General features: G+C 43.2%; 1 protein-coding gene across 4 annotated transcripts in view; it reads left to right on the plus strand.

Moving 5' to 3' along the window:
• Window positions 1-16,040, plus strand: part of cpne1 (copine I) — a 46,387-nt gene that overhangs the window by 27,424 nt on the left and 2,923 nt on the right. For all 4 annotated transcript variants that reach the window (XR_004558999.1, XM_034164512.1, XM_034164521.1 and 1 more), the window contains 2 exons: window positions 9,043-9,176; window positions 9,278-9,514. Coding sequence is in view for 3 of the 4 variants with exons in the window: in XM_034164512.1 (XP_034020403.1) it covers window positions 9,043-9,176; window positions 9,278-9,514 (371 nt within the window). In the remaining variant the exon portion in view is untranslated. The remainder of the gene's footprint in view (window positions 1-9,042; window positions 9,177-9,277; window positions 9,515-16,040) is intronic.

Consider the following 16,040-nt stretch of genomic DNA (forward strand, 5'->3'; position numbering starts at 1 on the left):
GCCTCTGGAGAGCGAGGTTTGATGGACAGCCCTCTGACGTGCAAGTCAGTCGGAGAAAACGGCGTTAAGTGATTATCACCTTTTTTCTGCTTAAAACTGCACTCCAGTCATCATCTATCTCAGCGACAGATCTCAGTTAACGACGTGTGACCATATTTTTTCCAAGAGTGTGGTTTTGGCGCTGATCTGACCTTAAGCTGGCCACAATAAATGGAAAATTGGTTGATAGATTTCAGAGAACCTGTCCTTTAAACTGACAGAGATAAACTTGTTTATAAGCTGAAACTGTAGTTGAACTTTGATTTTAGAAATAAATCATATTTTTCATTGCAAGTCAGAAAACATTTGATCCCCAAACTTTTTGACCCTTGTTGGACTGTGATGACCTGCTTTATGTCAACGCCCCTGATGCGTTTTTAAAGAAGCTGGATTCTGTATCCTCTGTGCTTTTGGTTTTATTGCTGGCTGCAGTGATCAAGTACGTCACTGGTCCTTATATACCGTCACAGGTTGTCCATCTTCCTGTGTTCGTAGACTCTCACTGGCTGATATTTGTTTACATCCGTTCTTGGACATCTGCCCACATATTTGTGCTCACACACGTGTCGAACCCTCAGCCGATACGGCTGGCGCTCTCAGGACATCAAACAGGTCTCGAGAGTCAGAACCGAACTTGGCAAAAAGGCTTTTCTGCCCATGTTCCTGAATGATGTGCTGAAGGACTTTAAATTGGCTCATCTTGTATCTCTGGGGAAGTTTAAGGCGGTTATGAAAGGCTGAGCGATGATCTTTTGACTGCACTGTCATCATGAAATCCCACTCTTGTTTTTCTGTAATGTGTGACATGGTGATGGTATTTGTGTTTTGTGTGTTTGCTGTAATCTGTCTTGTGCTGCCCTCTTGGCCAGGTCACTCTTGAAAAAGAGGTTTTAAATCTCAATGTTTTTTACCTGGTTAAATAAAGGACATTGATTCTTGAAATAAGACATATTTAAGCCTTACAACATAAAAGAGGTCTTGAAATTGGCTGAGAAATCTCATTCTTAGCTATATTTTACTAGAACTGTGAAATTTTGTGTCTCATGATAAGCTTGTGATGCTCAAATCTGCCTGTGGTGTTCTGAAGAGGTCTCCCATCCAAGTAAGGCCCCTCACTGCTTGCCTTCTGCAGGTTGACGTTAAATCAGTGGCTGGCAGACACCAAGGCTTTACTTTCATTGATGACTGGCCTTCATTTTGGGGCCGCTGTGGCTTGCTGATGCCGGACGGCCTTCACCCTACTGGGGAAGGTGCCGCCATCTGACCTGCAAATATAGATAGAGCTCTACAGGGAGGGTAGCATTAGGAATTTACAGCAGGCCACAGAGCAGGTGATTAGAGACCCTGCAAGGCTTATGACAAATGTGGGTGTGGAATCCATTAGCTTAGCGGGGAAATTAGTGCAGAAAATCCACTATGGTGATAGTGCAGTTATGTACCAGGGAGGGAAATTCAGCAAGTTGAGACTGGTCTGCTTCCATAGACGTGTCCATAAAAATCAGAGATATGCTTTGCAAACTTAATACCCATTACTACACTGGATGACATTAAAAGTGAGGATGCCCCACTGACTGTTCCTGCAACATCAAATATTTTGTCTGCTACCTACAACCCACGTGGAACTTCTAAAACCTAAATTTAGGTATCTTAGACATGTGCTATACACCACTGGCACAATGTGACACCATGCAGCAGTACAGGTGTGGTGTTGTCCTACTGGAATGCACATGAACCTTGCTGCACACGTTATTTTTTTGTATATTCCACCAGTAACTGTCATCATGCTGATGCACTGATGATATGATGGATGTGTGTGTGTAAATTCCCATATGTGCCATGTCCGTAAACGTGTATGACGTTGTATTTGGGTCGTTGCATGCAGCAGCAAGCCATACATTGATATGATAGTAACTCAGCAAAAAGGCTGAGGGGGATAATTAATCACTAACATCTTACTGGGTGTGTCAACACAACCTCAGTACTGGTATGTAGATTGGGGTGTGAACCTTAAACACACAGACTGCATCTGACGGTGTGACTGAGATCCAAGATGGCGCCGAGGTGTCTGGCAGGCCATCTAACGCTGACAATTTTTGTGTTTGTTCTGTCATTGGAGTCTGTCCCGAGGACCATAAACTCTCTGCTGATATATGATTGTCAGGAGTTACTAAAAATCAAAACCTCTGCAAATTTTCTGGTGAGTTATGGTCGGGTGAGCAAAAAAACCTTTCCTCTGCCGCTTTTGGCGGATGTTCCCGCACACCTGCTCTGTGCTGGGGCTCAACTTCCCCGGAGGCATAGATGCAGAGGAATGCACAGTGGCCAACTAGTCAGGATTAAAGCCTGGCTGGTCTCCTATTCCGGGGCGGCTCGGAGGAGGTTTGTCACAGGAATATGTAGCCTGTCTGTCGGTTTGTCTCTCGTCGCGCCCGAGTTCAGATTGGTACATGTTGTTCGCCCATATGTGGGGCTTCATGCCGTGCACCCTTGCCTATCTTGCCTTCGGAGCCCTGGTGGAGTGGACAAGCGCAACCTTAAGCCATTGAGCCGGACAGCCCACACGGCCAATATCCCGACTTTCCTGGGTTCGACTTGATGTGCGCTGGTAAAATCAGTGATGAAAAAGACTTTCATCCTCCAAGACTTCACCTCGCACGCTTTGGATGTACTTTTCCTGACTGAAACCTGGATAAATGTGGGTAAGTCAGTCGCCATTACAGAGCTTCTACCTCCTGATTGTACTTTTATAAATTTGCCGAAGACATCTGGCCGTGGAGGAGGAATTGCAACTATTTTTAAAAACAGTCTGTATTGCAAGCCTTTACCGCATATGTTCCTCTTTTGAGCTGAGCTTGTTTGAACTGGTACTTTGCGTGGTGCTTTACCGGCCACGTAAATATAATGGAGACTTTATAAAGGAGCTCTCTGGTTTCTTGGCTGGTGTTATGACAAACTATGACAGGGTTTTGTGTGTGATTTTAATATGCATGTCTGCTGCCCTTCTAAGACTTTTTAGACCTGGTTGATGCTTTTAACTTCGTACATGTTACTGGATCCACACATGAACATGGGCACACGTTAGACCTTGTTTTATGACATGATTTGTCTATTCTTAATGTTATGCAGTGTTCTCTGACCACATGCCTATTTATTTGATTTTAATTTGCCCTGTCATAGTTTTAAATCGTGTGCACCTGTGTGACACTGCTGCATGTTGAAACCCTCCACCGCTCCTCAGTTTTCTTCTGCATTTTTTACTGAAAATCAGTTTGACACTTGACCTTCTGTCCTCTTTGACACCTCAGCCTTTCTTTCCACCTGTGCCAGCCCTCCTGACTCTGTCACTCCTGTAAAAATCAAACGTTCACAACCTAAATCTGAGTCTTGGCTGAAGGATTCCACCAGGCGTGAGTGCAGGAGAGCTGAGCACCGGTGGAAAAAGATAAGCTTCATGTGTCTTATGAAATGCTCAAAGAAAGCTGGAGAAAATATCAGAGGACCGTCAAAGCAGAAAAACAGCCTATTTTACTGATAAAATTTTCCGATAATCTTAATAAACCTAGTGTTCGTTTTAAAACTATTGATTAATTTTTAAATGCTCCCCAATCCACCTGTCTGGAAGTCTCTTCCCAGGTCTGTGAAGATTTTCTGTTATTTTATTAATAAGGTTGAAACTATTAGAACTCATACTTCACTCCCCTCTTTTAACCCTTCCATACCTGTCACTTGCTCAACTGTCTTAAACCGGATTGAGCCTGTGTCACTTTCATCTCTCTTAAAAACTGTCACTAAACTTAAACCCTCCTCCTGTCCCACAGACACTGTTCCTCCTCACCTCTTTAAAGAGGTCTGGGAGACCATTGGACCTGTCCAAAACATCATAAATAGTAGTCTTGCTTCAGGTGTTGTCCCAGTACATTTTAAAGAAGCAGTTGTGGAACCAAGAGAAGAATATAGAGAAGAATTCTTCTCTACAAGAGTCGAGACAAAAGTCAGACCACCGTAGCAAGAATTTTAGCTGAGGAAGCTTCTGCGATTAGAAGCGAAACTGATTGGGGCGGAGTCTGATGTTTTACAGACCCTATACCCAACCGTCGTGGTGAAGGTGCTGAGTCTGAAGGCGAGGCTCTTGGTATACCAGTCGATTTACACTCCTATCCTCACCTATGGTCGTGAACTTTGGGTAATGACCAAAAGAATAAGATTGAGGATACAAGCGGCAGGAATGGGATTCCTCTGTTGGTTATCTGGGTTTGCACTCCTGGACAGGTTGAGAAGCTTGACTATATGGGAGGGACGCTGAGTAGAGCTGCTGCTTCTTTGCAACAAAAGGAGCATGGTTTGGCCATCTGGTGAAGATGCCCCTGGTTGTCTCCCCGAAGGAGGGATGATACTCAATAATACATGCAGATAACTGCTGGTAATCTCATCCATATAAAATCCTTAGATTGTCTTGCATCAGTGAGAAGCTGCATGTCCATAAGCTTCCTACTTTTAAACTCTGATAAGGCTGAAATGATGGTTCTCAGTCCAGTGAGACATCGGCATCAATTTGACCAGTTAACGCTTAGCCTAGGCTCGTGTGTCATACATCACACTGACAAAGTGAGGAACCTTGGGGTAATTTTTGATCCTGCATTGTCCTTTGACCTCCACATTAGAGATATTACTAGGACTGCTTTCTTCCACCTGCAAAATATAGTGAAGATTCATCCCAGCCTGTCTATGGCTGATGCTGAGACCCTGTTTCTTGCGTTTGTCTCTTCTAGATTGGACTACTGCAATGTTCTATTTTCACATTTACCACAGTCCAGCATTAGGGCTCTCCAATTGGTTCAGAATGCTGCAGCCAGACTTTTGAACACGAATCAGAAAGTTTAACATTACACCCATTTTGGTGTCTCTTCACTGGCTTCCTGTCCCAGTGAGATCAGATTTTAAGGTTCTGCTACTAGTCTATAAAATTGTTCACAGACTGGCACCTCCCTACCTAGCTGACCTAATTAAACCTTACGTACCGACCTGGGCTTTGCATTCCCAGGGTGCAGGACTGCTTTGTCCCTGGGGTGAATAAAAAGTCTGTAGGTCACAGCTTTCTCTTATCGTGCCCCTGTTCTGTGGAATGATCTCCCTGCATCAATAAAACAGTCAGATTCTGTGGAGACTTTCAAGTCCAGACTTATTTTCCTTTTCGTATGGCTAGCAAACTGGCATAGTATGTTACTATGCTTTTTACTCTTTTAATTAATTTTATTAGTAAACGGAGCATGCCGCGGCCTCAACTTTATCTAAAGTCTGGGTCTGTTAGTGAAGCTTAGGGCTTCGTCGCAACGCGCGGAGTTCCTCCGCTCCTCTTTCCATGACAAAAACTCCTGTAACAGTGAAATGTGCCGTTCATTTCTAAACTGGACGCTGTCTTGATCCGGTATGTTGTCTGACTAGCACAGGAATTGTGGAAAACGTGGACATCAGCACTTTTTCGGCACATTGAGACAGACGTACGGAGGGATTCCGTGCGTCGCGGTGGAGCCGCATGGCGCAAAGCAACGCCGTGATGAAGCCTCACAGGACATGTTGGGGCATGTTTAGCTCATGCCCAATTTCTTGGATACTCACACGACTGAAAAGCAACCTGAAAGCCGTCCTGTGAGACCAACACGGAGACCATGCAGACCCGTGAACAACAACATGAACGCATTTTTTCTCTTCAAAATGCACCTAAGATCTCTTCCTGAGGACGTCATGATGTCATTACACTCGTAAAACCTTCTTATCCCTCAACCAGCTCAGCTAATGAAGAGTGGTGGGGGGGTCCCCTCCATGACACCACTTGATTAATGGTCTGCTTTCACCAAAAAAGAACCCCCACCCACCCAATTTCAGATCCTGGTTACAGGCCTGAGGTTTTAATTGGTGTTGAATGAAGTAAAAACTGTCGCCTTAAAATGTGTTTATCCTGAAGTATTTAAATAATGTGCAGGTTTATGGAGCTAAATCAAGGCCAAAAGTTTTGTAATCTGAAAATTAAAACAAAGATTGAAAAAATACATTTTGAAACTTCAAAAAAAATTCAATGTTTGTTCTTGAATTTTATAATCATTTAAAAAGTATTATCAAAATAAAAAGTGTAAGATATATATTTTTCAGTTTAAATACATTTTTGATTTAGCTCTAATTTTTTTCATATTTCTTTTTTTCACCTTCAGATCTTATTTTCACTTTCAGATCTTATTTTTTCAGTTTCAAACTTTTGGCTCCGTTCTGGCGTGGGAGGGCGTGGCTTCGATTGAGAGGGGTGTTGAATTGTGAGTGACAGGAGAGCAATCAGTCCTCACATGATGTTGCTTTCAGGAAACGTGGGTACTTTGATAGATAATGACTCTGCTCCCGTCTCCATCATTTATTTACCACGCGGCTGGCGCGTGAAAGAAAATAGAGAGAATGAAAGCTTGTTACAAGGCTTTAAACCCTCGAGATAAAGCTTTTTATTGTGATCGATGTGTAGCAGTTGGTTCAGTGGATCCATATGTTGTACCGGATAGTGAATTTAATGACGATATAACAAAGTTGACCGCCCGTAAAGCCAAAGCCGGAAGAGCACTCCGGCTACCGGCGGTGTGAAGAAGCCTCACTGTTACAGGCCCGGCACTGAGGTGCTGAGAGAGATCCACTGCTACCAGAAATCCACCGAGCTGCCGACCAGGTGCCTCGCCGGCCTCCTGCAGAGCATCACAGCGGAGCTCTGAAAGCGGAGGTCCAGATGCTGGAAGGGCAGCTTGCAGATCAGCAGCTCAGTGTATTTCTGGTAGCGGTGGAGTGCCACAGTGCCGGGCCTGTAACGGTGAGGCTCCTTCACACCGCCGGTAGTCGGAGCGCTCTTCCGGGCGGCTTTGGATTTGGATTTCCAGGCGGTCTGTTTGGTTGTGTCCATATTAAAGCTTCCTTCAGATCTGCTGAGTCATATCTCTGTGTGTCACTTAGAAAGCTGTAACACTCCACTGCAGCCTGTAAAATGAGTGACCTGCCTCATTTTCATGCGGCGATGCTGCGCTGCGTTCACGATCTTGTGTGGATTTGGGACACATTGGTTTTTAGGTATAGGTGTTAAACTTTACAATCTTGCGTATTTTCCAATTTTCAAATGACCAAGAGTGGTCTAGAATTACTTGTAACAGACATCTTTAGCATCACTTTATTTACAGGTATCAAGACAACACAGTGGAGAGAAAGTGTTAAGTCATTATTTATCAAAGTACCCTGTTTCCTGAAAGCAACATCATGTGAGGACTGATTGCTCTCCTGTCACTCACAATTCCACGCCCCTCTCAATCGAAGCCACGCCCTCCCACGTCAGAACGGGTCAAAAGTTTGAAACTGAAAAAATAAGATCTGAAGGTGAAAAAAGAAATATGAATGAAAATAAATTATTTGATCCAAAAAATTAGAGCTGAATCAAAATTTATTTATTATGTTGATAATACTTTTTAAATGATTATAAAATTCATGAACAAAACTTTAATTTTCAGTTTTACAGGTTAAAGTTTTTGTATAATATGATGCTGCGTTAGAAACGGTTAGTGAGTGAAATATAATCTGTTCAGCAGGAGGCTTTATGTGGATAATTTTTCTTCAGAACGTATTGATGAATCCACTTAAACGAACAGGTAAGACTATATTTACTTTGTGTGTGAATTTACGCTGCGTGGGGGCCGCAGCTTTCAGCCAATCAGTGGACATCAATTAACGTATTGCAAGTTAGGAGAAAGCCTGTAAAAATCCATAAATTAGCTGCATCAGTGTTTTAAGCTGCAGTGTTCAAAGCGTGTGAAAAAGGTAGCGGCTTATAGTCCCGAAATTGCGGTGCCTTAAACTGTAGGATGCCATCATAAAAGGTGCTGAGGGTGCGGCTGCTGGGTGTTCTTTTCCCAGCCTCACCTGCTGTCTGTCAGAAGGTTGACAGGTGGAGGATGGAACAGAGAGCCGGGACAGTTTGACTGAGGACGTCCAGGAGAATGATTTTTGAGTCCACCAACAGGCTCTTTGCCTGTGTCCATGCAGTGTCCAGATGTTGCAGGATGTAGTACAGCCCCGTGTTGACTGTATCCTCAACTGACCGTTTTTCCTGGTATGCAAACTACAGGGGATCCAGCAGGGTCCTGTGATGGTCTTCAGCTGGTTTAACTCCACTCTTTCAAAGGACTTCCTGACCACAGACATCAGGGCAACGGGCCTTGTGAGAGTTGTTCAGAGCTGGACCTGAAAAAGAACAACTCAGTTGACACAGAAAATAATCACATAGGAGACACTGAATTTCTTTTCCTGAATCAGGAGAGCGCAAAACGAGCGTGACCCTCGTCACCGACCGTCTCATCAGCTCTGAAGGGCCCCGCCCACTTGCTTCCTGTATTTATTAGAATAACTTGCATACAGACATATGAAAGAGACAAAATACCAAACAAGCAGTGACACAGTCTATTCTCACATGGATATGGCTTTAAAACCTCCAGTCTCACGGGTTGTCTCATAATATAAAGGAAACAGGAAAACGGCACTCAGCCCTGAGCTAGTGTGCAGGTCACACCGCTCTCTGCTCAAGACTGGACTGTTAATTAAAACGTACATCTGTGCTCCACAAAAACATGGTCTTAGCAAAACAGTCTGCACTCTCACTGAGCCAAAGTTCATCTGTTCATCTTCCTGTGTGAGCAGTTTAATGATTACTTAAACAGTTCAGTGTATATAATTACTTTAGCAAGTCGGTGATTAACTAAGAGAGTAATATTAATTGAAACATGTATATGAAGAATGAGATCAAAGACAGCAAATCAAAGTAAAGACAGTAATAATTGATAATATATTGAAAATTCCTGTCAGGCCTGTAGTCGTTTTAATCTTTGAACGAGGAGTTTTTAGGAACTGGGACAAAGGTGCAGTGTTGGAAGCAGTCTGGGGCCATGCATAGTTCCAGTTACCATGGCAACATGTCTGTGATCTGTCTCTCAGGTGTGCAGGGGATAGTAGAGGCTTACCGGATGGTCTTACCTCAGCTCAGGCTGTCTGGACCAACAAACTTCTCTCCTATCATCAACCATGTTGGTTCCATTGCTGCCACTGCGGCACAGAGCAACAGCCCCACTGTGAGGACACACACACACACACAGCACGAACACACACACACACACACACACACACACACACACACACACACACTGAGATGTTGGTGTCTGTCCGTCTGCAGCAGTACTTTGTCCTGCTCATCCTGACTGATGGCGAGATCACAGACTTTGACCAGACGAAAGACGCCATTGTTCGGGCGTCACGGCTGCCGATGTCAATCATCATTGTGGGAGTTGGGCCGGCGGACTTTAAGGCCATGGAGCTGCTGGATGGAGATGACGGCGTGCTGAGGTCCACGGTGGGGGAGGCAGTCGCCAGAGACATTGTCCAGTTTGTTCCCTACAGACAGTTCAACAATGTAAGTGGCTTAGTTAGTTGGTTTGTTTAACTAACTGTTCCAGACATTTAGTTATTGTTCATGGGTGCCGTCATTTTTTTGTTAAAATGATGGTTACTGTCATCGTCTCAGCAGGTTCTGCTGAAGCAACTTAGATCAAAGCGCTCGTCAGATCAAAGCCTGTGGTCTCATTTAAATATGTGTTTTTCAGACACCATTGTCGTGTTCACTCTCACGTTTACTAAAGCCCAGTTGTCCTTGCCCATTAGGGGTGTGGCCACTTTGAGTGACAGCTCGTGTGGTGTCATTACAGTCGCTCAGAGGCTGCTGTGCTTTCCTGTTCTCTCTCCCTGTGTGTGTGTGTTTGGGGGGGCGGGGTTCGTATTCTAGAAACATTTTTATTCCAATTTTCATAAACTTTATTGCATTCTTTGTGTTAAAGTGTCTTGAAGTCCACAATGAGGTATATTGATCAGGAAAAGGTATCTGAGATCTTTGTTCTTAAAGGACATCATAGCAACTTAGATTTTGGTTGTTCATGACCATCCGATGATCCACCAGGATTTCTTTGTGCAGTTCCATGACCGGTTTCAAAGTATGTGACATTAACAACAAACGCCACGGAGACTTCCGAAAACAAAGTACTTGTGAGTACTCAGCGTTTATGTAGCTTTGCGGAAAACGTCCCAGTGTCTGCTTGAACAGAATTTAGCTGCTAACATCAAGAAGGGAGCCACAGATTAATTACAGTGGGGTAAAAAAAAAAAGTATTTATTCAACCCCTGACTTAGAAAGATGAAAGAGGTCTGTAATTTTTATCATAGTTACACTTCAACTATCAGAGACAAAATGAGGGAAAAAAATCCAGGAAATCACATTGTAGGATTTTTAAAGAATTTATTTGTAAATTATGGTGGAAAATAAGTATTTGGTCAATAACAAACAAGCAAGATTTCTGTCTCTCACAGAGCTGTAACAACTTCTTTAAGAAGCTCTTCTGTCCTCCACCTGTTACCTGTATTAATGGCACCTGTTGGAACTCGTTATCTGTATAAAAGACACATGTCCACAGCCTCAAACAGAGTCCAAACTCAACCATGACCAAGACCAAAGAGCTGTTGAAGGACACGAGGAAGAAAATTGTAGCTGTGCACCAGGCTGGGAAGAGTGAATCTACAATAGTCAAGCAGGTTGTTGTGAATAAATCAACTGTAGGAGCAATTGTAAGAAAATTGAAGACATACAAGACCATTGATAATCTCCTTTGAGCTGGGGCTCCGCACAAGATCTCATCCCGTGGGGTCAAAATGATCATGAGACTGGTGAACAAAAACCCCAGAACTACACGGGACCTGATTAATGACCTGCAGAGAGCTGGGACCAAAGTAACAAAGGCTACACACGACGCAGAGAGGGACTCAAATCCTGCAGTGCCAGGCATGTCCCCCTGCTTAAGACAGTACGTGTCCAGGCCCGTCTGAAGTTTGCCAGAGAGCATATGGATGATCCAGAAGAGAATTGGGAGAATATCATGTGGTCAGATGAAACCAAAATAGAATTTTTTGGTAAAAACTCAACTCGTCACGTTTGGAGAAAGAACGCTGAGTTGCATCCCAAGAACACCATATCTACTGTGAAGCATGAGGGTGGAAACATCATGCTTTGGGGCTGTTTTTCTGCAAAGGGGACAGGACGACTGATCTGTGTTAAGGGAAGAATGAACGGGGCCATGTATCATGAGATTTTAAGGCAAAACCTCTTTCCGTGAGAGCATTGAATATGCAGCGTAGCTGGGTCTTCCAGCATGACAATGAGCCCAAACACACCACTCAGGCATCAACGGAGTGGCTCCGTAAAAAGCATTTCAAGGTCCTGGAGTGGCCTAGCCAGTCTCCAGGCCTCAACTCCATAGAAAATTTGTTGAGAGAGTTGAAAGTCCATGTTGTCCAGTGACAGCCCCAAAACATCACTGCTCTAGAGGAGATCTGCATGGAGGAATGGACCAAAATACCAGCTACAGTGTGTGCAAACCTGTTGAAGACTTACAGGAAATGTTTGACCTCTGTCATTGCCAACAAAGATTATGTTACAAAGTATTGCGTTGAACTTTTGTTATTGACCAAATACTTATTTTGCACCATAACTTACAAATAAATTATTTTAAAATCCTACAATGTGATTTCCTGGATTTTTTTGTTTTTTCCTCATTTTTTGTCTCAGTTGAAGTGTACCTATGATGAAAATTACAGACCTCTCTCATATTTCTAAGTAGGAGAACTTGCACAATCAGGGGCTGACTAAATGCTTTTTTTCCCCACTGTACAAAGTTTACGCAAGTGTGATATGTTATGACAAATTGAGAACTGTTCATTTTGATGCAGTCACAGTAAAAGCAGCAGCTGCTGTCCACTGTAAGAAGACTTAGTGCATGTGCACATCCATCATGAACGCAGCCGGTTAAAAACAGGCTGTGGTAGAGGCTTTGTGCACACTTATAAGTGTTATCGATATAACTGAAAAATCTAAGAAATACATCTGTGCGATCAGGCAGCCTGAAAAACAGCAGAGAGGTGCGCGTTGACAGTGGGAACTATAACGGGGTTAAAACAGCGTGCTGCTCCGGTACACAGAACAGACTCTGCACACATGGTGATCCAAAATCTGAGATGCTTTTTTTTTATTTTTATTTTTTTAAACTTTCATTTTTTTTATGCTATGTGCTTCTTACCCTGTGTGCTGCTATACAGTGCTGCTGGAACCTCAATTTCCCTGAGGGAGTCTTGCCAAGGGACTAATAAAGTTCTAATTTAATCTACTCAAAATAAAGCCTACCAGCTCCACTGAGAACAAAATACAAAAGGGGGAAAAAAAAAAACCTGAACTGGGCACTCAACCACTTGTAGAATGATTTCCAAGGATGTAAAGTCCACCAAAGACATCATCACATGCATCATCACAGAAACGACTCAGATAACGCAACTCCTGATGAACTCCTTTCTTATTTTAATGTTGCGTGCACAAAGGCTTTGGACTCTGTGGCTCCTTTACGGCTGAAGCTCCTAAAGCCCACGGCACAGTCTTGGTTAAACGAGTGCACTTGTAAACTCAGGCGCTGTTGTAGGCGTGCTGAGCGACAATGGGGAAAAAAAGAGCTTCACGTTTCCTTGCAAATACTGAGGGACAGACTGTCTGAGCATCAGAGAGCAGCTAAAGCTGCTAAACTAGATTCATGTCAGATCTTGTCCTCAAACTGTCATAAACCTCAGGTGCTTTTTAACACTCTGAATTCGCTCATTAATCCTCGTGCGAGTACTATTGCTGTGCCCTCGGCTAGCCTTTGTGAAGATTTTCTCTTATTTCAGAGATAAAATCTCTGATCTTAGATCATGTCCTGTAACTGAGGTGGAGTCAGCAGATCCATCCATGTGTCATGCTGTTTTTGATTGTTTTAATCCTGTATCTATTTGTGAGCTGACTAAAACTGTTAATTAGCTTGTCTTCTTCCTGCACTTTGGACATTGTTCCAGGTCATTTGTTTAAAGATGTTTTTCAGTGTATTGGTCCGTACATTGCTGAACTTGTGAACGCTTCTCTATCAAGTGGCTGTTTTCCGTCAGCTCTTAAACATGCTGTAGTCCAGACACTCATCAAAAAGAGCAATCCTGACCCAAATGTGTTGTCCAACTATAGACCGATCTCTAAATTGCCATTTGTGTCTAAAGTCTTAGAGAAAGTTGTCTATGATCAATTGCAGGCTTTTCTGGATCTTAATGAAATGGGGGAGAAGTTTCAGTCTGGTTTTAAATTAAAACACAGTACTGAAACAGCCCTTCTTTAACTGTTGATGCTGGGAACTCTGCGGTTCTTCTGCGTTTAGATTTATCTGCAGCCTTTGACACAGTGGACCACAGTGTCCTTGTGACTCGCCTTGAGACTCACATAGGTATTAAGGGTTCAGCGCTAAATTGGTTTCGGTCCTATCTTTCCAACATAGGTTTTTCTGTTAATGTAGGACAGTACTCTTCCTCTGTGTCTCCTCTTAAATATGGCATGCCCCAGGGCTCAATTTTAGCACCACTTCTCTTTGCTTTGTACATGATCCCTCTTGGGTCTGTTTTTAAAAAGCACAGTCTGTTTTCATTGTTTTGCAGACGACATTCAGATTTACCTTCCTGTAATTTCCTGTGATACCCAGGCTGCTGTAAAAATACTACAGGACTGTCTGAATGATGTACAAGTCTGGATGAGAGCTAATTTTCTGAATCTTAATAAAAATAAAACTGAGCTTTTAGTGTTTGGGCAAAGTAACCCTCTACAAGGACAAGACTGTTATTGGTCCTCTGTCCACTTTTTGCTGCCCTTTTGTAAAAAATCTAGGGGTGATGGTTGACCCAATGTTCAGATTTGATAAGCACATCAGCTCTGTCATCAGGGCCAGCTTCTTTCAGCTGAGGACTCTTTCCAAGATTAAATCTTATTTTACTCAAGTTGATTTTGAAAGATCTATCCATGCATTTATAACGTCACGTCTGGATTACTGTAATGCTCTGTACATTGGGCTGGACCAGCGCTCCCTGCAGAGGGTACAGAATGCTGCAGCCGCCTTTTGACTAAAATAAAGAAGCATGAGCACATCACCCCTGTGCTCTGCACCTTACACTGGCTCCCTGTCGGCTTTCGTGTTAAATATAAAGTTTTGCTGATTGTTTTTAAGTGTCTGCACTGTATAGGCCCGATGTATCTGAGTGAGCTCTTGCAGCCGTACACTCCACGTAGGGCTCTGAGGTCAGCTGACCAGCTTCTCCTGGCTGTTCCTAAAGCCAGGCTTAAATCCAGAGGTGATAGAGCCTTTTCTGTGGCAATGCCACGACTCTGGAACAGTCTTCCACTGACTGTCAGGTCCTCAGTCTGTGGGACAGTTTCATCTCTTCTTCCTGGCTTTCAACACTGGCTAAGTGGTGAATGCTTTGCTCTGCTATTTTTAGATTATTTATTTATTTTTTCCTTTAATATTTTACACTTTTGTATTGCTATTATTGTGAAGCACTTTGGTCAGCTGCAGCTGTGTTTTAAATGTGCTATATAAATAAATTTGAATTTGACTTGCGATCGCCAGTCAGAGAATAATGTCGGACTGCAGCTCTGCTGTCAGCTCCTCAAGTTCTCTCATGATTGTGGCACGTTGGATAGAAAAGCCATTGTCTTCTGAAAATAACATATTCCGACTTCTTCCAAGAGTCCAGATTTAAACAGCAGGACAGATCAACACCTAAGAATGATATGGACTGCATCTATATAGCGCTTTTCCATCTGCATCAGATGCTCAAAGTGCTTTACAATAATGCCTCACATTCACCCCGATGTCAAGGTGCTGCCATATAAGGCCCTCACACACGTCTGGGTCGGCGCCATCCCTCTCTCTCCGTCACGGCATGAGGGTGGTCCCTGACCCGGCTGTGTCTGTGGGCGAGCAGGTCGGGCATGAGAATTTAACGTTTGTGTCCAGGATGAACAGAGCCGTGGTGGTTTTTTTTGTCAGAGGAGCGTTTCTCTGCTCAGCTTGTTGAAAGTGGGGTTTATCTGAATGAGTCTTACCTGCAGGCTTCTCCTCTCTACGCTCCGTCCACTAAAATCATTATTTCCTGGGTGATCTGTACATGCTGCAGGACATCAACGGCTTCCTGGATGATTCATTTGGTAAATCAGTGAAAGTTGCAGATTATTTTCTAGACAAAGCATAACTAAGGGATGGTTCAGGGTCACCTGATCCAGCCCTAACTATAAGCTTTAGCAAAAAGGAAAGTTTTAAGCCTAATCTTAAAAGTAGAGAGGGTGTCTGTCTCCCTGATCTGAATTGGGAGCTGGTTCCACAGGAGAGGAGCCTGAAAGCTGAAGGCTCTGCCTCCCATTCTACTCTTACAAACCCTAGGAACTACAAGTAAGCCTGCAGTCTGAGAGCGAAGCACTCTATTGGGGTGATATGGTACTATGAGGTCCCTAAGATAAGATGGGACCTGATTATTCAAAACCTTATAAGTAAGAAGAAGAATTTTAAATTCTATTCTAGAATTAACAGGAAGCCAATGAAGAGAGGCCAATATGGGTGAGATATGCTCTCTCCTTCTAGTCCCCGTTAGTACTCTAGCTGCAGCATTTTGAATTAACTGAAGGCTTTTCAGGGAACTTTTAGGACAACCTGATAATGAATTACAATAGTCCAGCCTAGAGGAAATAAATGCATGAGTTAGTTTTTCAGCATCACTCTGAGACAAGACCTTTCTAATTTTAGAGATATTGCGCAAATGCAAAAAAGCAGTCCTACATATTTGCTTAATATGCACATTGAAGGACATATCCTGATCAAAAATGACTCCAAGATTTCTCACAGTATTACTAGAGGTCAGGGTAATGCCATCCAGAGTAAGGATCTGGTTAGACACCACGTTTCTAAGATTTGTGGGGCCAAGTACAATAACTTCAGTTTTATCTGAGTTTAAAAGCAGGAAATTAGAGGTCATCCATGTCTTTGTCTGTAAGACAATCCTGC

This window comes from Thalassophryne amazonica, chromosome 3 (genome assembly GCF_902500255.1).
Source record: "Thalassophryne amazonica chromosome 3, fThaAma1.1, whole genome shotgun sequence".
In the NCBI taxonomy this organism is placed as follows: Eukaryota; Metazoa; Chordata; class Actinopteri; order Batrachoidiformes; family Batrachoididae; genus Thalassophryne; species Thalassophryne amazonica.